Raw genomic sequence first — 25,851 nt, 5'->3', positions numbered from 1 at the left:
AATCACTTCAACTGGGATTCATCTCATCTCATCTCATCTACCTTCAGCTGTCTAAAACTTAGTTTTCTAAATCTGAAGTCTCTCAGTTTAAGCTCTGGTACAAGAGACTGGTACCTCTAGCAAAATGTTCATCCCACCTGTATTCATGTTGTCTCTACAACTACAAAATAGGGAAAGCAATACTTAATATATCCAACCATTTCCTATTTTGTTCACAACAATGATGATTGCACTTAAACAAACAAACAAAAAAACCTTTCTGGATCAGATTAATGTCTATGCTACTGTAAAATGAAAGCACATACATAAAGTACATTGTATAATTGTCCCTAATATAAATCAGGCATCACAGACACTATTATAATACAAATAAAGAGATATCTTCTATCATGTATTTCACCTGACTTTTTTATATGGATAAAATAGAAATATCTATCCATTGAAATAACTTACAATGAAAGTGATGAGTAGCTCAGGAGTAATGCAGGAATGGTTTTTGCAACTCTGAAAAGGGAGGTTGTCATGGAAACAGCTGGGTTAGAAATCTTTTTGTTGTTACAATTTTATCTAGCTGGTGCTTGGTCTTTATGTTATTTTAATAAATTAATCTTCTTCAAGTCATTCATTGTTTTATTTTTCTCAAAACAAGATACTACGTTAAGAACTTTTCAGATGCAAGGCAATGACTAATGGCATATTCATCTATACTGAAACATACAAAAATAAAAACTTCCATTTTACTCCTACAGTCATCTAGCTGTAAGATTAGAAGAGAAAGGTGAGTAAAAGAGTTAGTGACTCTCTCCATAAAACGCTATCATGGCATTCTAGACAATGTTTTACCTAGAGTGAACTAAAGAAAGAAGAAAACATGTATAAACAGTCCCCCTAAATTTAAAATGCTTAAATTATTTATTCTATATGAATGTAATATGTGAACTGAAAAGATCAACTAATAGACCTCATTTATAAAAGTAAAAAAAAAAAAAAAAGGTTTAAAATTAAAACAAATAAACAAAATAAGTACCACATTAATCAGAAAAGGAACACAAATACTCAGGTGACAAAGTAAAAAAAAAAATGCTTGCTAACTAGCTTGCTTGCAAGAAACAGAAGTTTAATTAGCCTGTATGAGCATACCTGCAATAAATAAGAGTTTCTAAATATTAATTATCATCAAACAAAAGAAGTGTTAAATACCGTTGGGAGAAGAATGGACAGGGCAACAAGTGGCACATCTTCAGTAAACAACCTCAAGCTATGAATATAAAACAAACTTAAAAGCAAAAAAAATTAATAGTGTTTCAATGAGCAATATAAATTGTCAAAATGACAAAAACGATAAGGGACAAATAAAAACAATCTGAAGACTGAGCCACATAAAAGGAGGAGAATGTACAATGAAGCTACAAGGCAGTAAAAATATACAGGCAACGAATCCATGGGTTTTGAAATCATGCATATTATTTTTTGGAACAAGAGCAGATCTAACACGCTTCACTGACATTTTTTTTTCCTGCTAAAAATGATGATTCACTGATAGCTAAAATGTTTTGTGGACACATTAGTCTTAACAAATCTTGGAGCACAACATAAATTCAAATACTGTCCTTTAGGGCTTCCTCATCAGTTATCTGCCCTTCAGTATTCTTCACAGACCGTGTGAAGAATTACATTCACTCTGTATTGAGCCAACACCATATTACCTCCAATATCACATATTAAATTGAATATAATATACTAACTGCATATATATCATCACTGAAATTTCCTCTGCCATTCCTTCCATTGATGAAGATGGCATTATGTTGCACTTTTATTACACTGAATTCGGAATACAAGTTAATCAACACTGATCAGTCCTTATGTTTCTGATGAAAAAGATCACATGACAGTGAGTGATGGAATGAGACACACTGCTAGTCCCTATCATGTTTCTTAGTACTTCTAGTTCTGGTTGAAGGTTTTCTCTGCTCCGATGAATGAGGCAGGAGTTTCTTCCTATAGAATGGGTGGAAAACATCTTTCTAGAAGGCATTATTTAACTATGCAAGACTTCTTGCTATGTTGGAACACAGATTTCAAACTCTTCAGAATCCCTTTCTTTTCCAGTGCCATCTTCCCGGCATATCTGCCATAGAATCATAGAATTGTTAAGGTTGGAAAAGACCCTTAAGATCATCGAGTCCAACCGTTAACCTAGCACTGCCAAGTCCACCACTAAACCATGTCCCTAAGCACCACGTCTACCCGTCTTTTAAATACCTCCAGGGATGGAGACTCAACCACTTCCCTGGGCAGCCTGTTCCAATGCCTGACTACCCTTTCGGTGAAGAAGTTTTTCCTAATATCCAACCTAAACTTCCCCTGGTGCAGCTTGAGGCTGTTTCTTCTCGTTCTATCGCTTGTTACTAGGGAGAAGAGACCAACCCCCACCTCGCTACAAGCTCCTTTAAGGTACTTGTAGAGAGCAATAAGGTCTCCCCTTAGGCGCAGCACTTGCCTCTGTCAAAGTACTGAGCAGAAGGTTTGTCTAGGACCTCTCCACCCTGTTTATAGGGCTTATTGTTATGGTGCTTTCACCATATTTCAAGAATTGTAAACAGAATTCCTCATGTTAATTATATCACTGGCTAACCTGGATTTTAAATATTTTAAATAATTTAGAATATTTCTTGCTACAAACTTTGTCCTTAGGTACAAGACATACTTGAGGAGGTTAAAATACTGAAGGTTCCTATTTTTACTTTTCTTTTTATTAAATCTACTGATCCTTAAGACTGGTGCTTGTGGGTGTGTGGTGGGTTCACCTTGGATGGCTGCCAGACCCCCACCCAGCTTCTTTCTCACTCCCCCTCCTCAACACAAGGAGGTGAGACAATAAGATGAAAAATCTTGTGGGCTGAGATAAAGACAGGGAGATCACTTACTAGTGAGCATCATGGCCAAAACAAACTCAACTTGGAGAAAATGAATTTAATTTATTACCAGTTAAAAATAGAGTAGAATAGTGAGAAACAAAGACAAAAGCAAAACCATTCTCCACCTAACACCCCCCGCCCCTCTTTTTCCCAGTCTCAACTTCACTCTTTTATTCCTGACTTGCCTACCTCATCCCACCAAATGGCACAGGGGAATGCATAATGGGGGACTGGGGTCAGTCCATAACAGCCCCTCTCTCCTGGTCCTTCCCTGTCACACTTCCTCTGCTCTGGTGTGGGTCTTTCCCACAGGCTGCAGTCCTTCAGGATAAACCTGCTCCAGCATGGGTCCTCTCCAGGGCTGCAGTCCCTCAGGAAAAGACTGCTCCTGCATGGGCTTCCTCTCCACATGCTCCAGATCCTGTCAGGAGCCTGCCCCAGTGTGGGCTCTCCATAGGCTGCAGCTTCCTTCAGGGCACATCCACCTGCTCTGGCGTGGGGTCCTCCACAGGCTGCAGTGTGGGTATCTGCTCCACTGTGCTCCTCCATGGGCTGCAGAGAGACAACCTGGCTCACCTGGTCTTCTCCATGGGGTTGCAGCAGAATCCCTGCTCTGGCACCTGGAGCCCCTCCTCCCCCTCCTTCTTCACTGACCTTGGTGTCTGCAGAGTTTTTTCTCTCACATATTTTTTCTGTACTGCCCTCTCACAAAATTCTGTGTAGTGTTTTACCCTTTCTTAAATATGTTTTCCCCAAGGTGGCACCACCTTGGCTGCGGGGCTCAGCCATGCCCTGCCGTGGGTAGGTTGGAGTCGGTTGGAACTGGCTGTGTCCAGCAAGGGGCAGCCCCAGTCTCTCCTCACAGAGGCCGCCCTGCAGCCCCCATTGCTAGCATCTTGCTACAGACGCTCAATACACTTTGCACAACCAAATCCTCTAAACCACTCTGTCCTAGAGATCTAAAACACAATCAGTGAATTTAGTGTTCTTCAATTTTTTGTTTTAGCTTTTTCAGTGTGCACATAATGATAAGTTCCAAAGTCATGACCCTTCCTCCTTGAAGACTGGAGATTTGCCTGTGCACAAGAAACCCATGTGCCTGAAGACGCCGGTCACACAGTGCCAGTGTTCAGTTTGTCCACAATGGTCCGTATATCAAGTGGGAGGCAGAGATCACTTTTCCAGAAACTACTCTTTTAGAAAGGTATAGATATAGAAATATATACCTTTCAGAAAGGCATACATATGTAGATAAAGGTATATAGATAGACAGATGGTGTTCAGATGGTATATTCTATGCCCCTGAAAAGAAAGCCCTATAAAAGGATGCTGTCTTAGCATTATAAAAAAAATTCCCTTAAAGAAATTCACTGTTGATAATCATACGCCATAATCAACCAATACTCTTCATCAGCTAAATGGAAATACTATTATCTAAAATGCTAAAGTTCAAATATAATGCTTATAAGATCTCTTGTATAAGGTCATCAGAGCGTGCCAAAAGCCATACTAGCTGTAACCAGTCACCCAAGCTATATTATTATAAAATTACTTTCCTGTTAAACACTTTCAAAAGATGGTTAGGGTTTTCACCTGAAAGCCATGCATGTCTTTTACACAGAGAGAAAAGGACCTACGTAATGATGTCATACAACAGCTAAAGACATTGTCTGATTCCATTTTATCCATTTTATGTTACTCATTGTCCTATTTCTTATCATGAGATGCAAAAAAATTTGTACTCTATCACAAAAGGAGAGTCCCACAAGAGTCTATTACTTAAGGTAACCTGTGCCTTTTGATGGATGGGGTTCTTACATTGTGATACAAAATTAGACTATAGTACAGGGAAATAAAAAAAAAAACACACACACAAAAATCTGATAATGACCAAACCCAAATGCTTAAAAGCCAGGAGTTTTCTCTGGTTATGTATTTTTAAAAGTTAAGACTCCAGTTATGTCAGGTTTCCAGCAACGCTGAGATACATTTATGTGAATTAATGATCTGTATGATTAAATGACCTCTTTTCATCCTATTTAGTGACAATATCTTATCAACAGCAGGATGGAGTACCAGAATAATTTCTAAGAAATATCTCAGCTGTACCATAGAGAATTTTAATGTATTGTTTTTAAAGCTGCTGAAAGGAGATTTGTCATATGAAAATAAGAGTTTTAGTGTTAAAATTGACAACATATTAAGACAATGAACTACCTGACAGTAACTAATAAAGCATAAGGTATATTTCCATAAAATTAGTGCATGCAAGTTAAATGTGTGAATTTTAGATTTGCTAAATACATATAGTTGTTCTGATTTCATGACAAGGAAAAGCAATCCTGCTTCTCAAGGATGGAGGAAATGTATATGTAAGTTTGAAAACTAAACCAGGTCATTTTCTGGTCATTTTAACTGACTGTGTAGGACACAGAAGCATTCAGGGTAGATCTGGGTAGCTGTCTAGAGAGAGAATGCACGACTAAACTGGCACCAAGGATCTAGGTGAAGGTTAGAATTAGAATTCAGATTTGGATGGGCAGAAGCCAGTGATCAGAAAACTCAGCTCAAAACCTTCTGCCATCAGCATCATTTTACAGTGCATATTAGCAGAACCAATGCTTTGACTAACTTGTGGTATTAAATATATTGTGTAAAAATTCACTCTGGAGTACTGTAGAACTTGCAGCAAATTTCTTAAATCAAAGTTCATTGCTTTAGCCCTCAGGCCATCCTTCTTTTCAGCTTTTATAGGTGAAGAATTTCCTTGCTAGTGTTCTCTTAGTTTCTAAAATGTGGGTTTTCTTTCCGGAATAAAAAAAAAAAAAAGAGTTTGCTGTCATGTTTAACCGCACCAAGTCAGTCGCATTTTTGACACTGGATAGGTGGATGAAAAAGGAATCCAGCATACTCTTCTCAAATTTAAAGTTTTCCAGAAGTAAGAGTTCTTTTCAAGTTTTTATGCACTTCTCTGTTACTCAGTATTGAATTCTTATCCATTATATTTAAATATTTCAGCAGTTTGTGGTCACTGTGTATTTATTCCAGCTGCATCCTACTTTAAAAGTATGTAAATATTCATTGCAAATTATTGAAGGTCTTGGAATAGGAATGTCTACACTGTGACTTTTTTTTTTTTTTTAAATTTTGGTTTATTAGAGCCCTAAACATACTCTGAAGATAGAGAAATACAGACATATATATTCAAAAAAGCATACTTTTTTTTTAATATGTCTTTTCTTCACTTTTAAAATTGTTCTTATACCCCCCCAAAGTTCTTTTAAGAATATATTGAGTGTGTTTATAGGATGCTCGGTGGAAAACAATGAATGGATTTCATATAATATAACACTATATATTCCTTACTAAAAATTTCAAATTACTAATACTTGGGGGTTTTGGCATCATAAATAGCTAAAATGTATCACTAAGGGTGTTCATCTTACTTTACTAGTTTATGTTCACATGTGCAGACATACGAGTTTGCCTGATTTCAGTTGAGACAGAACAGATATGAAGACTGATGTGGTAATTTTTCTCCTACTTTGCACTTAATTATTATTTTTTACATTAAAAGAATGAGGTTGAATTTGTATATCTGAAGAGAACATGTCCTTCGTTATAAATATTTATCTTTTGAAAAACTTTGTGAATTTCTTCAAAGTTGGGGTTTTTTTGGGAAAGGATTGGGGATAAATACGATTTTGTATTTTTGTATGAGGGTTAAAACATGATCTGAAAAAAGACTTACTAGATGGAATGCCAATGAATCAAAGTAGTACTTTGGTATTTATGTTACTGTTGTGACTGTAGAAGGTTTTAGTGCATCAGTGGCTCCAAGATAGGCTAATCTCTTGAGCCATCAGAAGGATTAATACTGAGGTTCAGCTAACAGTAGCAGTTTTCAGAAGTAATCTACTTTCCTGGCACTTAGGTAGAGAAGACACACCTACTCATATTTTAGAGAGAATGTTTTCTGCACATAAGATATGAAATGTGAATCAGAAAAGTAAGAATTCTGTAAAAATAGTAAAAATTTCAAATTTCAGTAACAGGAAATTTTTGCCATAAAGAGGGCAGAATTGGATCTTTAAAAATAAGAGGCATATTTTTAAAACTTTAAGTTATTCATTACTGTAATGCTTTAAATTCATCAATGTATCTTATTTATTTAAATATTTTTGTGATAAATTATTTTACACAGCTTTGTTGAAATTTGTGACCTGTATCTTACTGCTCTAAGGCTATTAAAAAAAAAAATCATTATTTTGTTTTAGGTAAATAAAAATTATTTTGGCATTATTCACTGTTGTTTTAATGATCATATATAGCACAAGCATTCCAGCAATTAGATTTTATTTTGGAAGGTTCCTATTGAAGTTTCCTATTGATTTATCCTTTATTTAGTAGTGAAAGAAATGAAGAAAATGCTTGTAATTTTGCACATCATCAAGATCTCTTATTTTTATGACTGATGTAAATAAGTTTTTTCACTAATATTCTATAGAGTAATTAAAAATGAGATAGCAGTATCATAAATCATTCAAAGAATAAGAAATGTATTTCACATGCTTAGTAAAAACTTTAATGCATCTATTTTTAAATCAACTTTTTAAATTTCTCTCAAAATGAAAAAAAAAAATCTACGTTTTTACAAAAAAGTGCAGGTGCTGTGCTAAATTCCAATATTTGTCTTTTGAAACATGATATAAACATATTTAATACACTGAAGAACATAAACATTGTAAGAAAATTCTCATTTTGGCGGCATCCAACAGTATGTGTTCAGTATTTTCTATATACAAATTACAGAAGTGTGCAATGTTAGTGTGCCTTGGTTTCTATCAACACGGTGACTATTGGTGATGGAAAAACCCAACAACTTTGGAACTTCCAGTGAAGAAAATACTGAGGTCTTTACACTTGCATTTATGACAATTTCTAAATATAGAAACTGTCTTGGAAAGTTCCTACAGACATAAACATGGCAGACTGGAGCTTGGTCTGTTGGAGGGTTGCCCTGGTAAAGCAGAGGTCCCATTGTTCATTTTACGTGTATGTCCCACTTCAAACTCTTCTTTAAATAAAATAAAAATGAAAGACCACAACTCTCAATCAAAAGCAGTTTGATCAGTCTATAAATCTTCTCTGACAATGGAGTTCTTTTAACTCCAGCCAATAGCAATGTGTTAGTAGCTCTGCACTTCTTAAATATAGTACTTTATAAAGACACAATATCTGAAAGAGCTTACTTCAGTATCAGAAGCAGCGTAACTATTAGCATAGCTTTCTTGTTGGGTTAATGAACGTTGCTTGTTGATCAGGCTAATTAGCTTGGTTTCTTCAGGTCCAACCAAATGTCTATACCAAACAGTACAGTGAAGAATCCAGCCTTTCACCCATCATGTTTGCATTCTCTTTGGCGCAGTTATGCATTTCCTGATACAGCATTATATATCATGTGTAACCACATGAGCTTTTGAAAAAAATATATATCTTAATAATAAAATTTCCTACTATTACATCCACTTTACATAAGAAACTATATAAGATAAAAGAAGATAAAAAAAACCTCTTTCCTTTCAAAACATATAGGTTTACTATTTATGCAGCATCTCTTCACTATTAAGCCATGCCAAGATCATTCATTAAGCTGTCTTCACCCATTGCTAACACAAAGCTCTTCAGGAGTCCTTCCAGATTTATCTTAGCTTAGCATAGTGAGTTTCTGAAGGGAAAACTAAAAGGATATTCCTCCTTTTCTCTTGCTTTTTCATCCTTCTAAATTGCACGTCAAGATAACTTATGCTCTCATATCCCCAAATAAATGGCATTATTTTTATGGCATAATTTGAAGAAAAAAAACTCATTGAATTTTAATGTATATAACTCCTAACTATGATTGCCTTTAAATTTTTTAGTTGAAGTTAAAAAAAATAATGCTGCTCACTTTTGACATTTCAGAGGTGCTACTGACATATTTCTTGCCCAGCAAAGGTATCTTAAGCTGTGTCTAGTAAAATAGAGTTAAAATTCCTTGTAAAATAATAATTTAAATAAAAAAAAAAATAGAACCTCCACTGCATATACAGGAAAGCTCTTTATATTCATTATCTGTAACATATTTGATAATATTGAAAGGTCTAATTTGGGAAGACATCACCATGCACCTAAAAATAAGATGGAGGCAGAGACTGTTTCAGACAGCAGCAGGCAAAGCAGCAAAGTGGAAAGATAGCAGCCACCTACCTAATGAATAAAATGTATTCCAAAGAAAAATAGGCAGTGAAAAACAAGTTATTGGTGTTCTAGTCAGACAGACAGTTGCAGATACAAGTATTTTAATTTACAAAAACTTGATCATTAGGGCGTATCCAAATTCTCTGTGATCCCTTGTATTTTGTTATTGAACATGTGATTTATTTGATGATTTTATTATTTATTTATTTACTGTTACTTTCTTGCTAAAAGCCAGCAACTACAGATCCTCTGATAAGCCAAACCTATTTTTTTCAGAAATCCAATATGACACTGGTTGTCAATGAAAGTATGGAGGCATAAATTGTCATTTTTTCAATTAAAGACTAGCTCGCGTTAGCTGTCTTATCTTCTGAAGTGATACTCTTGTTAGAACCAAGCTGGCACTAAAAATATCCAGATATGTAGCAACTTTTGTTTTCAGGCAATTTACAAACATTATCTATTTAATCATTGCAATATCTTTGTGAGATGGTTACATTTATTTATCTACACCTTCATCTGGAGAATATGAACTGGGATATTAATTAATTTACCCAAGGGCACAAAGGGAACCTGTATCACATTTAGATTAAAATTCTCCTCTTTTCAGCTCATTGTTAGGTATGCACATCACTACACAATTTTCCCCCTCTCTAATTCAGCTTACCCTTATATTAATAATGTAGCTGCAAATAGTAATACAGAAAGTCTTAACTCTTTCCAAAAATAACTGATCATTTCTACAGATAACCTCTGGTTCACTGTGAGTTACTTGATCCTTTGACTGATGACGATGAAGAATCACTGCTATGCACAGTATTTTAGTAGAGTCAATAGAATGAAACTCATAGTTTCTAGTGTATCTGTGTCCATTACATAAACCTCATTGTTCCAGGTGAATACCTGGATTAACCTCAGAGGCACAGCACAAAGGAATGAATAGTTACAGACATTCAAACCATACATGCACACACACCCACCGAGAAGGATAATAAAAATTGGATAAGGCCCATCTACAGAGTGACTGACTTTTCTTTAAAGAAAGAGGCACAAACGACCTACTAAGACAATGTCACAACAATTTTCTTTCCTATCACTAACACACATTCTGCTGCATGAAAGGGATCTCCTTTCAGATCCATGGAAGGAGGTGTAGGATGCTTCGGTCTAAAATCCACTGTATTTAACAGTGTCAGTGAACACCAATGGGAGTTAAACATGGGATAGCAAAACAGTGCATTGAATGTGAGAATCTATCTCGGAAGACAGGAGATAAAGTTTGTGTTAATGTTTAGCTACAGCCCTTATTCAGTAAAACACTTGAACACATGCCTAAATTTGTCCCAATGAAGCAACAAACATGAAAGCATCATCTTGCCTTTGGAAATATAACCCGGTATAGTCTTCAGTTCCCAGCTCAGCAGGATACCACGCTTAAAGCATTTAAGGATCTCTTGATATTAAGTACATTAAAGTCCTCTTAAAATCAGTTGCTTTGTTTGAAAAGGACGGTTGGGGTCTTGTGTTTCAGTACTCTGACTTTTCCAGGTTTTACTGATCACTATCAGTTTCTCTTCTAAACACCCCAGTACTGTAAGCCTTCTTAGACCATGACTATATAAAATTAGTTTTTCTGACCATATTTTCCATAGTAACAATGAGTTTATAAATGCACATGTCAAAAACAAAAACCTTTTTAGAATTTGTCAGTAATTTCTTATCCATATTTATGAATGAACTTACCAGTTGCTAAATCTGTACCCCAGCCTCCTTTGGCCACAATGATTATAAAAAATGGACAAAGTCTGCTCATCCTGGTCAAAGAATTTCTAAGGTCAGTAATTTCTAACCCACCCTTCTCTATGTTTTCTTATTCAACATACAATAACATACAAAATCCCAAATTATACAGCATATATATTATTAGCAAAGCAAAATCTTCAACATTATATTTCTTTCTCCCTTTATTTTGCTGGGTCCTTTTACACTGTGTGCTTAGTTCAACTGCTACCTGGCCTGATCCATCTCAGATGTCCCTTATATCCTGTACCATATTGTATGAGGCTGGAAGATATCTTGGATACTTAAGTGCACTTCAGATGGTATAAAGTGCACATGGTCAAGCATCTAGATTGAGGTCATACATACTTTAGAGCAGTCTTCAGTTCTTTTAGGTGTGAGTAATATGACCAGCAGAACAGGATTCCAAAAACCAGAATTTTGGATCTTTGCTCAATTTCAACATGTTTTGCTGCCTAAAACCTACACATTTTTTAAGGAATGTGTTGCTGTAAGGTGACTATACAAATAGACACTAAATAATTGGAAATCTCCAGTTCTGTCATATTTCTTTACCGGTACGTTCCAGTACTACAAATACTTTTTAATCTAGGTAATCTGTTATTTATAAAAATTAGTCATAGGCAAATTGTCATGGACACTCATTGAGAAAATTTTCCTTTATATTAGTCTAAATAACTAGCTGTGTACCTTTCAAAATGTAAGCAGAATGTTTTCACCATACAAGACTTTATAGCACCCGAGTAACAAATGTGTAACTCGCACACTGTGCCAAACCAGTTGTCAAGGACTATTATGGAACCAGAATTGTCACGACATTGCCGTTCTACCACCATCTTCTGGCTTCGACATCCAGCCCCCGACAAAACCACCACAGGACGCCCGCGCAGAGACCAGGGCACGAAAGGCGGGACCATGACCTGCACATACACCTGCGCAGACACCAGGGCGTGAAAAGCAGAAGCACAAGCTGCATGTACGCAGACCCGTTCTGCGCACGTGCATGGCCCTATAAAAGGGCCGCGTGCGCCTTTTGAGGTTCTCTTTTTCTTCTCCTCCTACCTCGCGCACTCCTTGGAAGCTGCTCCTGCAGACACAGAGGCTGGACCGACTGGACCTTTGATCGACAGGATAACGCCGGACTCAGAGTGGCAGTAGCTAGTTTCCCTACGTGGCCCTCTTCTCACCCACCTGAGCACATTCTTTCTCTCTTTTTTTTTCTCTCACCTGCTCTTTTGCTCATTTTTTTTTTCTCTCTCTGTCTCTCCCCCCCCCCCCCCCCCATCTCCCTACCCAGTCCTCACCCCTTCATTCACCAAAATAAAGTCAAAAGGTTGTATGGCATTTGACCTCGTTTGCATCTTAATCTCATCCTTGGGATTGTACCGAAACCTCCCCCAACATTGTATTGGGACACCAGTAATTGTATAAAAACTATAAATGCTTACCAGAGGGGCAATTGCATTTGAAGCCATTTATGTTCTCTTCACAGGTTCCTCCATTCCAACAGGGTCTGTCTAGACACTCATTCATGTGAATAGAACATGTTTCTCCTGGAATTTTAGATTAAAAAAAAAAAAAAAAGACAAATGTGATGGCACGTTCAAATCATAGAGACACATTTGTAATGAAAAAGGACTATGGGATTGTCATAGTCTAAATGTTGACCCCACTGGCCAAGGTGCACTTATTGAGTACACAGGGATAGTGATAGACATCTTGTGTGTCATGAATTTTTCTGCGTCGTTGGTTACAAGACAGTCCATTTTGTCAGGCAGTATTGGAAGCATGACAATCAGGAAAATAGAAAGCTTTCCTACTGAGGGTATGCATAATCCTGGAGCTTTTCTCCATTATACAAAATCACTATATTCAGGCAATTTTTGTTCAGTTGTGTCAATCATTTTCTTTCATTTCACTCACTATCTCCTTTGAAAAAGAATGGCGAAGTATCATTGCATGTGAAAATCAGGCCAACACTAATTTACAGACAGTTATGTGTAACAGTAGAGTTCAGCCTATGTTCTACAGAAAGCTGTCGGTACTATGGTACTCGATACTTCTCTTTCTCCATGTAATACAAAGGAGGAGGATGATCAAGTCACTGGAGAATATTTAATGAGGCAAAATACAGATGAGAGGGAATAAAATAATTAAGAGCAAAGGTGGGAAGTATAGTGACATATAGATTTGTCATCTACAATAGGGGTTGCTTTGATTTGTAACAGGAAAAGCAGTTTCCAGCCACAGGAATACAGAGGCAAATCATATTTTCAGTACTTATCACAGGTCAGCAGTGTACAAAGCATGCTGGGCTTTCTGTGAACCTCACAGAAGAAGATAAAAGCAAAACTAATGCTGAAATTCCTTTGAATTCTTTGCACTGCAGAAAATATTTGGTCTCTTATCTGCAGCACACATACATACCCTGTCATACCATCATATGAACCAAGACAGCTCTCAAAACCTACATTTTGTGAATCTACTAGATATAAAAGGCCTTCATTGGAGAAGCCCATAGTAACACCAAGGTTCTCTTTCACACATAAACTTAAGACAGAGTGGCTCCTATTAGGGTTTTTTCCTGCTTCTAAACATGCTCTGCATTTTCCATAAGACTTCAACATATCTGGATGAAAAGGGGAAGACACAAACAGAGACCAGGGAGAGTTCAGGTAACTCGGTAAACTAAAAAGCTATCTGCTAGCAGCAGCTGCTGAGTGCTGCTTAGAGTGGGCTGTGGCACCAGTGAGGAACACAAACAGTCAAGACTGGCCAAAATATAAATTCTTTTCTAAATTCTTTTAATCTTTTAAAATTTTCTTTGAAGTCCTGATAAGGTAACAGCACTATGTGCAGCCTTTCTGATCTAATTCTGATATTTTGCTTTCCTTATGTTTTCTAGTTCAGATCCTTTTCCACAGTTAAGTCCCTGATTATGGTAGGTCTCTTTTGAGGAAAATAAGTGGAAATGAATTGGCATCTGTTCTTTTCTGCTTAGACAAGTGGAGAGTAGCACAAACAAAAGTTTCCTCTAGAAAATCATCTGTCCACAAGCCAGGGGTAAGCTGCAGCATGTACAAGAAAAGCTCCTTGAAACAGATTCTTTCACCTCCCTTGAGTTGTTGTGTACTCCGAATAGATAAAAGGTTAAAATAAAGCAAATGCAATTCTAAAGGAAATAATGGAATGAGATCATCCTCATTTACTCATGATATCCAAGGTTTGTCAAGTTCTTACTGCCTTTATGTGAAGATGGCTCTGATTTCCTCTTGAACCTAAGGCAGCAAATGTATCTTATCAAACTGGATAGTATTATAATTTTAAGACATGACTGTAACAGGTATAACTACAATTCCTTGTGAACTGTTCTTACCCATCTCGTTTGGTTTTCTTTTCTTTTCAGGACAGGAAATTGGGTGTGGCATTCAGCAGGAAAATGAGTCAACTACATGTAGGCTTCTGACTACAGATCTGTGCTTTAAAACTGAACAGTCAGGATGAAATTCAGTTCGCTAAATGTCAGTATCTAATGCAACATAGGATATCCTGTATTCAGTCTCAAGAAAATAGTCCTTAGGGGATGAAATGGACAATAAGCAGAGACAGTTGCAACAGTTTTATAACAGTACCATAAATTGGTCATTCAGTCTGGAAATCCTGATGAGATGGTACGAAATAAGAGAAAAGAACAAAGACACAGAAGGCAGCTGTAAACTAAGGAGTATTTCCAAAAAGGAATAAAAAATAGCATGTATGGGCAAGGTGAACCCTTTGAAGAATTCAAAAGCAAAATGACACCTGATCAAAAGGTTAATTCTGTGGCCATGTTTTGACTGAACTATATGAAATGATACAACACCCGGGGAGTCCTGAGAGGATCATGAAATAATGAAGGCTAGAGGCATTTGGGACATGAGACAAACGCTGGAGCTTTAGCTGTGTTGAGGAGTAGTGACAAAACCTGATTGTGTGTAGAAAAGGTGAGAAAGAAGTCAAAGCCATTCCCCCATTCCAAGTCTGGCAGGAAGCATAATGATTCTGTCAATATGAGAAAGGATAAAGAAAAAGATAATTTATATTACATCTTCATTTGGAAAAAAATAAATACCTGCTATGATGTATAGCTAAGAAATTCTCACCAGTGGCATCAGAAACTGAATTTCATTTCCAATATCATACCACTAACCCCCACTGTTTTAAGACTTCAATGAGTACAGTTTTTCTTAATGTATTAATCTATATTGCAACACTCCATAGATTAAGAGATTAAGTTCCAATTTAGACAGTTAATCCCACATGTCCAAACTAGTACTATACAGTAGAGGTATACATGCTATACTTGGTTAACACAAAACTATCTGGTTTCAGGCATTTTGCTTTTATTTACCTATGGCCATGTTAGACGTGTGTGAATTCCATCCTTCATTTAGGAGAACAAGGAAATGAGGGGAAAAAAATCCCTACTTTGTTATCAAAGGTGCTGATTTTATGCTGGAGGCTGTTATTGCAGCTAAATTACTTCAGCTGACAAAGAAGCAATTACATGCCACTCAGCCTCATCTGAGTTATCAAGCATTGAGAATACCTTTCTCATAACTGATGAAAATATTTGCGAAAGCCACTGACTGATTTACAAGTTGTGCTAGCTAACAGTACGTGAAGAATGATTTAGAAAGATATCAACCTTTGTGAAATATTTCAGTTGAAAATGCTGTTAACACATTAAATACAGATAGTTCACTGTTTTTTCCTGACAAACTTGTAGTATTGCTGACATATGCAGCTAAGACTTAGTTTCTATGCATCTCTGTTACCATTCCTTCAAGATCACTTTTGTTTTCCTTCTAATTGTGCTATCTAACCACTGAAAAATATACTATTTACAGATATGAAAAACTGATCTTATTTTTCATCTAAAAGTTAACAGTGCAGTTTTGGTAATTCTGTACATCTCAGAAAAGGCTAGGAGAATAGTATTTTTTTTCTATGAATCATGTTAAAACTTGGAAAAGCCTTCATGTTTTAGTGCAATTTCTGCCAATCAATCAAATGCACATATAGTGAAAATAAAGGTAATTGTTTTTTGTGTACTATAGACAATAACTAGCTCTTCTGGTTATGTGCCATAACATGGAGTGCCATTAAACTGCTAGTCGCACCTGACAAATGGCATGTCCCAAAACTTCTTGCAAACAGTTGCTAGGAAAATTTAAGAACTCATGTCCTCAGAGTACAAAGGCAATATATGGACAGTATTTTTTAAATATTTCAGAGAGAATGAAAGAATCTATGAAGCAACTGTGAGACCATATTTTCTGAGTATTCAAGACACAAAAAAAGCTGGACATGTACAGAGAAGCCTTTTTTTTCAGTATGCAGCTAATCTCAACTATGCATTTGAAATGGATGATAAGAACCTTCTTTGAACATCAAATAAAAATCACTAATTGGCTACAAATTACTTTCAACATCAAAGTATGTTAATATAAATATTTTCTGGGTTTGCACTTTTAAGGTTAACATTAATACAACACATCCAAACATAATCAGGAGTAAACCGTAATATTTAATAAGTTATTTAATAAATCATAGCTCAGGGTCTGAATTCCTAAACAATTTACAGGGATCATGTCACCGAATTCTGAAGTACAAAGAGAATGTTAAAACTGATCATGAGGCAATCCTACTTCTATTAACTCTATAGTGCGTTTTATCCTGTATAAAATTGCAATGTAGTTAAAATATATAACAAATAATTACAGCTGCTTAGGAAAGTTCTGTCACTCTTGCAAATTGCATGGCCTGGTGTTTAACAGCAACATTTTCTATAGGCACATTGATGATACAAAAGAGACAGATTGTTCTGCAGGAGCACAAAAGTCTTGAGAAGAGCCTAAGGACCTGAGTAGGTTCATGCTAAAAAATTTGGCAAAGATATTTAGTCCTTCACCAGTGTTACTGATGTAACTTACTCTGTTTAAAAAAAATCATGCTACTCAGCAAATGGAGACATTCTGAAGTTCTCAGGTAAATATAACTGGAGATCAAAGAACAACAAAGAAATATTCCTTTCATAAATGTAATGGATGAAGCCTCGATGAATATTCCTTCACTTCAAAAGTAAGAGCAACTCTGTAAGATCACTAGATTGAAAGTTTGCACCTTTCAGTGATTTAAACTTTGGATGTTTTATTTCTGCTTAACTTGAAGACCTTAACTTCACCCTTTATCTGGACTAATTGAACTATTTTTAGATTTTGCAGAATATCCACAAAAATTATTTTTGTTCTGTTATCAGAATAAGTTTAACTTCATATAATTCTCAAATATAACATTCAGACATTAGAATAAAACCGGAATTGATTTGAGAGCTTATTTTCTCAATGTAATACACATTATATATAAGCATCTCTTATTAATTGCCACCACTACTATTAACATCTCTATCTGAATTACAAAACACATGCAAAAATATCAAAATACAAAGTTTAATTTACATACTGTTTATACCAGCTTTTGTTTTATAGGCATAACGGAATATAAAGTTTGACAATGCAAAGGCAGACAGATGATCACAATTAATAAAAGGATGTCTAAGAATACTTTTTTTTAACTAAAACTCCTTACTTGAGGAAATATTACTTCAAGACATAAGTTGAATCTTTCTATTCCCAGACCAGATGAAAAGCAAATGATTTAAAATTCTACTTAATGTAATCTTAATGAAGTATTTCTGAGAAAGCCAAGAGGATTTTTTACAGTTCAAAAAGTATCCAAAACAATAACAATATATTTGAAGATTGTCTTCACAACACTCCTGCCTTACTGTCCACCATTCTGTAAAATGTATGTAAATATAAAGCATTCAAGTCATGTACCTGAGAACAAATGGTGTAACTTTGTTGCTTTCTAAGCAACATAAGTTATTGTGTTAGGTAAGAGAGGTATCATCCTGAGTAACATTTCTGCTTACTTTGCAGAAAATGCAGTTATGAAAAAGCAAGACAGACAGTCCAGGTGCAGCCTTAGTGAACTTAACTGATATTTGATTTTCTCAACTTTGTTGTTCTACACACTTGGTGAATTTTCCTTTTATTCCAGGTCTTTTCTGTGTAAGAAATTGCAGTAGTTAAAAATCCAAAACAATTGTATTTTTTATTTATTTACTTCATACAGTGTAAAACTTTCTGTGAACACTTATTCCAGACTGAAAGTGATTTATATGATGTTGCCTTAAACCACTTCACTGGCTTAGCTTTTCTGAAAGAGTTTTAACTCAGAGAAAGTCTGTGGCTCTTCAGCTGTAAACTGCCCAGAGCCCGGCTCATGTCTCTCCATGGGATTACGCTGTACATCTGACCGGCAGGCTACATTGGCACAAGGTGCCAAGGATAATCAGTCTCCCATAGCAGAAAAAGCCAGCCAGAGCCCCCACGGAGCCTGCACTGCGCGATGCCCTGAGCTATACACCCAGCCCAGCCCTGTTTGGTGCTGGAGATGCAGGAGCAGAAATGAGCTGTGGTCAGAGGATGACCTTGCCCTGTTAAAATAGGAACTGTATGAATGGAAATGTAAGCAGGTATTTCAAACACAGAAAGGGTGTGTGAACAAACCAACTAAACCCAATTTCCTTCCTTTGTTTAGCAGAAATAATTTCATAATTTCAGGTTGACCCTGCTAAGATAAGCAGATATCAGGGCCCTGAGAACACTAATAGGCCCTAATTGCCCTGATCAACTGCACCTGGGACCTTCCCACACAACCTGCCCATTGATCTCCATTTCAGCTCAGCTCTACTCAGCTGTATTTACGCAGATCTGGCCTGAGCTATTCTGTAGATGTGTTTGTTTCCAGTCCTGCCTCTGGCCCTGTCTCAAGGGTGGACTTGTAACACTTAGACACTGTAAGTAATTTTTCTCTTTGGATGGACTGCTTGTATGTACATTGTAGCTTTGTCTCTGGTCCTGTCTTCTGCTGCTTCTAACTTCCTTCCATGGCTGGATCCTGGACCTGCTCCATTGCTTGTGATGTCCTAGGGATAGTGAGAGACCTTGTTCATAGAATCGTTAAGGTTGGAAAAGACCCTTAAGATCATTGAGTCCAACTGTTAACCTAGCACTGCCAAGTCCACCACTAAACCATGTCCTTGAGCACCACGTCTACCTGTCTTTGAAATACCTCCAGGGATGGAGACTCAACCACTTCCCTGGGCAGCCTGTTCCAATGCTTGACCACCCTTTCGGTGAAGAAGTTTTTCCTAATATCCAACCTGAACTACTTCCCCTGGTGCAGCTTGAGGCCGTTTCTTCTTGTCCTATCGCTTGTCACTAGGGAGGAGAGACCAACCCCCACCTCACTACAAGCTCCTTTCAGGTAGTTGTAGAGAGTGATAAGGTCTCCCCTCAGCCTCCTCTTCTCCAGGCTAAACAACCCCCAGCTCCCTCAGCCGCTCCTCAGAAGACTTGTTTTCTAGACCCTTCACCAGCTTCATTGCCCTTCTTTGGACATGCTCCAGCACCTCGATGGCCTTCTTGTAGTGAGGGGCCCACTGAACCCAGTACTCAAGGTGCGGCCTCACCAGTGCTGAGTACAGGGGCACTATCACCTCGCTGATCCTGCTGGCCACATTATTCCTGATACAAGCCAGGATGCCATTGGCCCTCTTGGCCACCTGAGCACACTGCTGGCTCATGTTCAGGCAGCTGTCAACCAACACCCCCAGGTCCTTTTCTGCCAGGCAGCTCTCTAGCCACTCCTCCCCAAGCCTGTAGCATTGCATGGGGTTGTTGTGACCCAATTGCAGGACCCGGCACTTTGCCTTGTTGAGCCTCATACAGTTGGCTCCGGCCCATCGATCCAGCCTGTCCAGGTCCCTGTGCAGGGCCTTCCTACCCTCCAGCAGATCAACACTTCCACCCAACTTGGTGTCATCTGCAAACTTTCTGAGGGTACACTCAATCCCCTCCTCCAGATCATCAATGAAGATGTTGAACAGGACCAGCCCCAACACTGAGCCCTGGGGAACACCACTTGTGACCAGCCACCAACTGGATTTGACTCCCTTCACCACCACTCTCTGGGTTCGGCCGTCCAGCCAGTTTTTAACCCAGCGCAGAGTGCACTTATCCAAGCCGTGAGCAGCCAGCTTCTCCAGGAGAATGCTGTGGGAGACAGTGTCAAAGGCCTTACTGAAGTCCAAGTAGACAACATCCACAGCCTTCCCCTCATCCACTAAGCGGGTCACCTTGTCATAGAAGGAGACCAGGTCAGTCAAGCAGGACCTGCTTTTCATAAACCCATGCTGGCTGAGCCTGATCCCCGGGTTGTCCCGCACATGCCGTGTAATGGCACTCAAGATGATCTGCTCCATGAACCAGCCCCTGGTTCTGCTCACCCTGTTTAGGTGTTGCAGGACTGTGTCTTGCTTAGTGATGGCACTGACTGCACTGGGGTTACCCTTGGATACTGGTTCATGACTCCCATCATGGAGCAGCTTTGCTCTTGGTGCTCCCTGTTAACAAGGTCAATCTTCATTATGTATTAGGGTGTCCGTCAGCTGTTCTAGAATTTATTTGTATGAGGGTTTAAGTGTTCCTAAACTTACTTGTGTTGAAAAGGATTGGTTTTCACACAATTTCATGTATTTTCCTTCAAGATTTGTTTTTCTTAATGGCATCAAGGATATACTGCTCACATCTATCACAGAAGGTTGAAACTATTTAAAAAACATACAAACAATTTAAAACCAATGAATAACTTAGTGAAAGTACAAACACTTAAATACTTCCTCAGATATACTCCAAATGTTAAGTGGACTTGCCTGATGTGTTTGTAGAATAAAAAAGTAAAACCAAAGCACAGAAATTTAAAGTAATAGAATGATATTAAAAATACCCACATGCCATTTTCCTCTTTTGGGCAAAAAGAGAGAATACTGAAGAGCATCATATATAAAATACATTAATGTCAAGCTCAAAAAGCCACTGGAAGGCCTACTTAATACTGTTTTTTGTTACTTACACATGGGTAAAGCAATGATGGATTGGTATGTTGTTATGTGAGATACAGTATATATTCAAAATAAAAAGATTTTCTAAATCTTAACTATAAAATTAATACCATGTAGATACTAACCCTCAAGAGAAACCAATGAGGCAATATTGTCTATCTACTTAGAGTTCTCATCATCTGTCTTCACATTTTTGTAGGCATCTAAACAAACAAGAGTTTTAATGAAGGATGTGTTTGGATAAAGACAACCTTTTTTCAAATACTTCCAAGAAGAGCTTCTTTTAAACCAAAAATGAAGCACAGTGGTATTTGTTTAGAAATACCAGTCATCATGAAAGCTGGAATCATTTGATGTTGAACACTGATGTTTTGAGATACAGTTAACACAAAGATATGGAAGAAGGGATAGACTGGGAATGACTTTGAAGGTGAACAGAATTATGTTATGTTTGAACAACTGAGCCAGGAGAGAGCAATATAGAGGGCCTTCACATGATCAAAGGATGGGATAATTTTGTTGAAAAAAATTATTTACTCCATTTTTAAAGATTATGCTGCAAACTTCCAAGTTTGACATAGGCCAAATTCTCTTGTAGGCAGTGAAGAGTACTCCAGACATCTACAAAAAGTCTCCATATTAAAGTTTCCATCACAAATACAGTTTACAGTTCAAAAGGAAAGACTGTGGTACATGATGTTACAAAGTATTTGTTTTTACTGTGCAAATATCCAAGCCTTGGATTTTTTATGAACTTGTTTTTTACCAAATCAGATCATGATTTTCATGTTGACAAATCTCATCACAGTGCCTAAGGAGTCCCTAGCTAATAGAATTTGAAGCATTTGAGAAATGCTGATAGACATCATGTTGATCAGTCATCTAGACAGAGGAGAGAGCTATGAGTTGTCTATGTAAAATTTTGCTTCTGAAATAAAAAATGATTCTAATGTTATATCAAAGAGTACCCAGGGATTCATTTATTATCAGGAGAGAAACGAAACTGGTGGCTGGGAACTTATGGCTTATTTGCAAATCTATGAATCCTAGTACACAAAGTATGATAGTTCCCCAAAGACCTACAAAGTCCTCAGCAACAATAACTTCTTTTTTTACTCTTTAGTTTATTTACTGTTGCCTTTGGTATTTCATCTGAAAGTGAATTTACTATTTATGATGAAAAATGAAGTACATCTGGATATGTAAAAAAATTGAATTACAGATAAATGACATAACAAACACACAGAAAAAGAAATGAGATAAGAATAAATGTGGTTTTTTAGTACTACACTAAAATACTCTTACTGATTCATAACATGCAGTTATGACCAAACTTCAAATCTGTTCTGTGCTGGAAAATATCCCAGGATCATAAACCTTTGGAGACTATATGCAAATGGAATTGCTAGGGTACTGATAACATTTTTATAAGTTTAAACAGCCTCTTATTAATTGTTCGTGGTTTATACTCCATGAAAAATCAGAATTCAATATATTCAGTACATGTGAAAATGAGTTACACTAGATGAGTAATATTGTGAAATTTCTTTTTTCTCTGAATTTGCTTCTATGGGAATGCTTTTATACAATACCTCGTTGGTATTGATAAAATAGCAAAAAAGAATACCTTCCAGTAATATACCATTATATCATGTATATAAGTAAGTCCTCATGTTTACAAAGTCAAAGGATGGTTGAGGTTGGAAGTGACCTCTGGAGTTCATCTTGTTCAAACCCCGTGCTCAAGCAGGAACACCTATAGCAGTTTCCCAGGACCACGTCCAGATGGCTTTTGAATATGTCTATGGATGGAGACTGCACAACCTCCCTGGGCAACCTGTGCCAGTGTTCAGTCACCCTCACAGTAAAAAAGTATTTCCTGATGTTCAGACAACACCTTCTGTGTTTCAGTTTGCTCATTGCATCTAGTCATGTCACTGTGCACCACCGAAAAGAGCCCAGATCCATCTTCTTTGCACCCTCCCTTCAGGTACTTCTATACATTGATGAGATCCCTCCCTAAGCCTTCTGTTCTCCAGGTTGGACAGTCTCAACTCCCTCAGCCTCTCCTCATAGGAGAGGTGTTCCAGTCCCTTAGTCATCTTAGTGGCCCTTCACTGGAATCTCTCCAGTACTTCCATGTCTCTCTTATACTGGGGACCCCAGAACTGGATACAGTACTCCAGGTGTGGCCTCAGTACCAGTGCTGAGTAGAGGGGAAGCATCATTTCCCTCAACCTGCTGGCAACACTCCTCTTAATGCAGCCCAGGTATTTACCTTCTTTGTCACAAGGGCACATTGCTGGCTCACATTCAACCTGATGTCCACCAGGACCCCCAGGTTCTTCTCTGCCCCCAGCATGTACTAGTGCTTGGGGTTATTTCTCCCCAGGTGCAGGACTTGGCACTTCTCCTTCTTGAACTTCATGAGGTTCATGTCAGCTCATTTTTCCAGCCTGTTGAGGTCCCTCTGGGTGGCAGTATGATCCTCTAATGTATCAGTCACTCCTCCCAATTTTGTGTCATTAGCAAACTTGCTGAGGGTACACTCTGCCCCATCAGCCAGACCACTAATGAAGATGTTAAACAGGACTGGACCCAGTATTGACCCCCAGGGTACACCACTAGTTACTGGCCTCCAACTTGATTTTGTGTCACTAATCACCACCCTCTGGGCCTGGTTATTCATCCAGTTTTTGGTTCATCTTGTTGTCTGCTCATCCAGCCCATACTTCATCAGCTTTTCATGAGGATATTGTGGGAAACAGTTCCAAAGACCTTGCTAATGTCAAGGTAGACAATATACACTTCTCTCCCCTCATCTACCAAGCCATTCATGTCATTGTAGAAGTTTATCAAGTTGGTCAAGCATGACTAACCCTTGGTGAATCCATGCTGACTACTCCAAATGATTTTCTTGTCATTCATGGTTTCTAGGGTTAGCTGCTCCATCACCTTCCCAGGGATCGAGGTGAGGCTGACCTGCCTGTAGTTCTCCAGGTCTTCCTTTTTGCCCTTCTTGAAGATAAGAACGACATTTTTTTTTATCCAGTCTTTGGGCACTTCTCCTAATCACCATGATCAATTAAAATGTATTGACAGTGACTTCGCAATGACATCTGCCAGCTCCTGCAGCATTTGTGAGTGCATACCATCAGGGGCCATAGACTTATGTATATCTAGTTTGCCTAAGTATTCCCTGACCTGAGGCTCTTCCAGCAAGGGTAAGTCTTCCTTGCTCCAGTCTTTCCCTCTGGTCTCCAGGTCATTGGATTTCTGAAGGACAGTCTTACTAGTACAGACTAAGGCAAAGGCGGCATTCAGTACTTTAAACTTTTCCATGTCTGGTGTCATTAAGTCCCCATCTCATTGAGCAATGGGCCCACATTTTGCCTACTCTTCCCTTTGTCACCTATGTACTTGTAGAAACCGTTCTTGTTGTCTTTCACATCCCATGTCCGATTCAACTGCATTTGGCTTTCCTAACCTTATCACTGCATGTTCAGGTAATGTCTCTGTATTTCCTCCCAGGTTACCTGTCCTTGCTTCCACCCTCTGTGTGCTTCCTTTTTTGTGTTTAAGTTTAGCCAAGAGCTCCTTGATCATCTCTGCATGCCTCCTGGCGTTTTTGCCTGAATTCCTGCTCTTTGAGATGAATTGCTTTTGAGCTTGGAGGAGGTGACAGGCTTTCTTGGGCCCCTCTTCCCTCCAGGGCTTTATCCCATGAGACTCTTCCAAGCCGATCTTATACACTGCTGTATTGCCCCTGCAGTAGATATTGGGGTGGTTGAAATCCCCCGGGAAGATGAGCAAAGTGCAAAATAAGGGTTGAACGTTCAGCAGCGAAATGGAAATATATTATGTTAGATTTTGTACAGGTGAGCCAAGTATTTTTTTACCTTTAGTTGTGCTCTCTTAATGGAATTTAGGCCACCTCAGGGACAATCCTCTCTTTTTTTTTACACATTTATTTATAAATGAGCACGAAGAGGAAATATCGTCCTTTATTAAATGTGTATTCAAATGACCAAGAAATTATATACTCAACTCAAATTGAGGACAACAAATCTGCAAATGTATATCACATACATAAATGTGTCTATATATGTAAATGAATATAAACATATTTGAAATTAAAAATGTTAGTGTTGAAATGTTAAAAGTAAAAGTAGCTAGCCAGAATTTATAATGAAAAATTAGCACTGAAGTTATAATTACTTAATAGCTCAGCACTTTGGCAGTGACCCAGAAAGATCCAAATACATGTGTTATATCAGTGGTTTAACTGGAACTTACAAATCTAGTACTACACATGCTCCCTGAATTGGAGCAAGAGCCCTCAGCAACTTGGAAGCTGTAAATTAACAATTAGTTAGTACAGATCACACTGTGCATACTACACTATTTATTTTTGTCTTTGTTAGTGGTAGTGTACCACAGATTGTCAGTAATGACAGAGAAGCATTCAGAACATTAATGCTTGTGCTGGATGATACAGACTAAAGGTTGGGAGTGCTGAATCCAAAATGAGTTTCTGCCTCCCACACATAGTCTGAGTATCAGGGTATTCACACAAAACAGAAAATTAGGACAAAAAGGAATCATGTTATCAGCTTGTGTGGGATTCATATAACCCAATGCAGAATTCTACAGCCCATCTTATCCTAGAACAACTGTCTAAGATAGGCAGATGCCCTGACTCTGCTGAGTAGAAGAGGAGTCTGAACAACTCACTCAAATATAGCTGTTTATATTCCATACATGCAGAGGGATGATACTGCTGATCTCATTCCTCCTCATGCTTTGATTTTCCTTTTCTGTATCAAAACATTTGTTCTTATCAGCCTGTGTATGACTAAATTCATGACACCTAAGACT

The 25,851-nt window shown here is 37.8% G+C and overlaps 1 protein-coding gene across 1 annotated transcript in view; it reads right to left on the bottom strand.

The window, feature by feature from the left end:
* Window positions 1-25,851, bottom strand: part of EYS (EGF-like photoreceptor maintenance factor) — a 923,675-nt gene that overhangs the window by 756,084 nt on the left and 141,740 nt on the right. Inside the window, exon 12 of the mRNA XM_087776394.1 lies at window positions 12,410-12,514. Within this exon, the coding sequence (XP_087632520.1) occupies window positions 12,410-12,514 (105 nt within the window). The remainder of the gene's footprint in view (window positions 1-12,409; window positions 12,515-25,851) is intronic.

The sequence above is a fragment of the Nipponia nippon genome, unplaced genomic scaffold, assembly GCF_047370975.1.
Source record: "Nipponia nippon isolate SJK-2023a ecotype South Korea unplaced genomic scaffold, ASM4737097v1 scaffold_4, whole genome shotgun sequence".
Classification (NCBI taxonomy): Eukaryota; Metazoa; Chordata; class Aves; order Pelecaniformes; family Threskiornithidae; genus Nipponia; species Nipponia nippon.
Note: the sequence above shows the minus strand (reverse complement) of the source record. Positions and strands in the feature narration are given on the sequence as shown.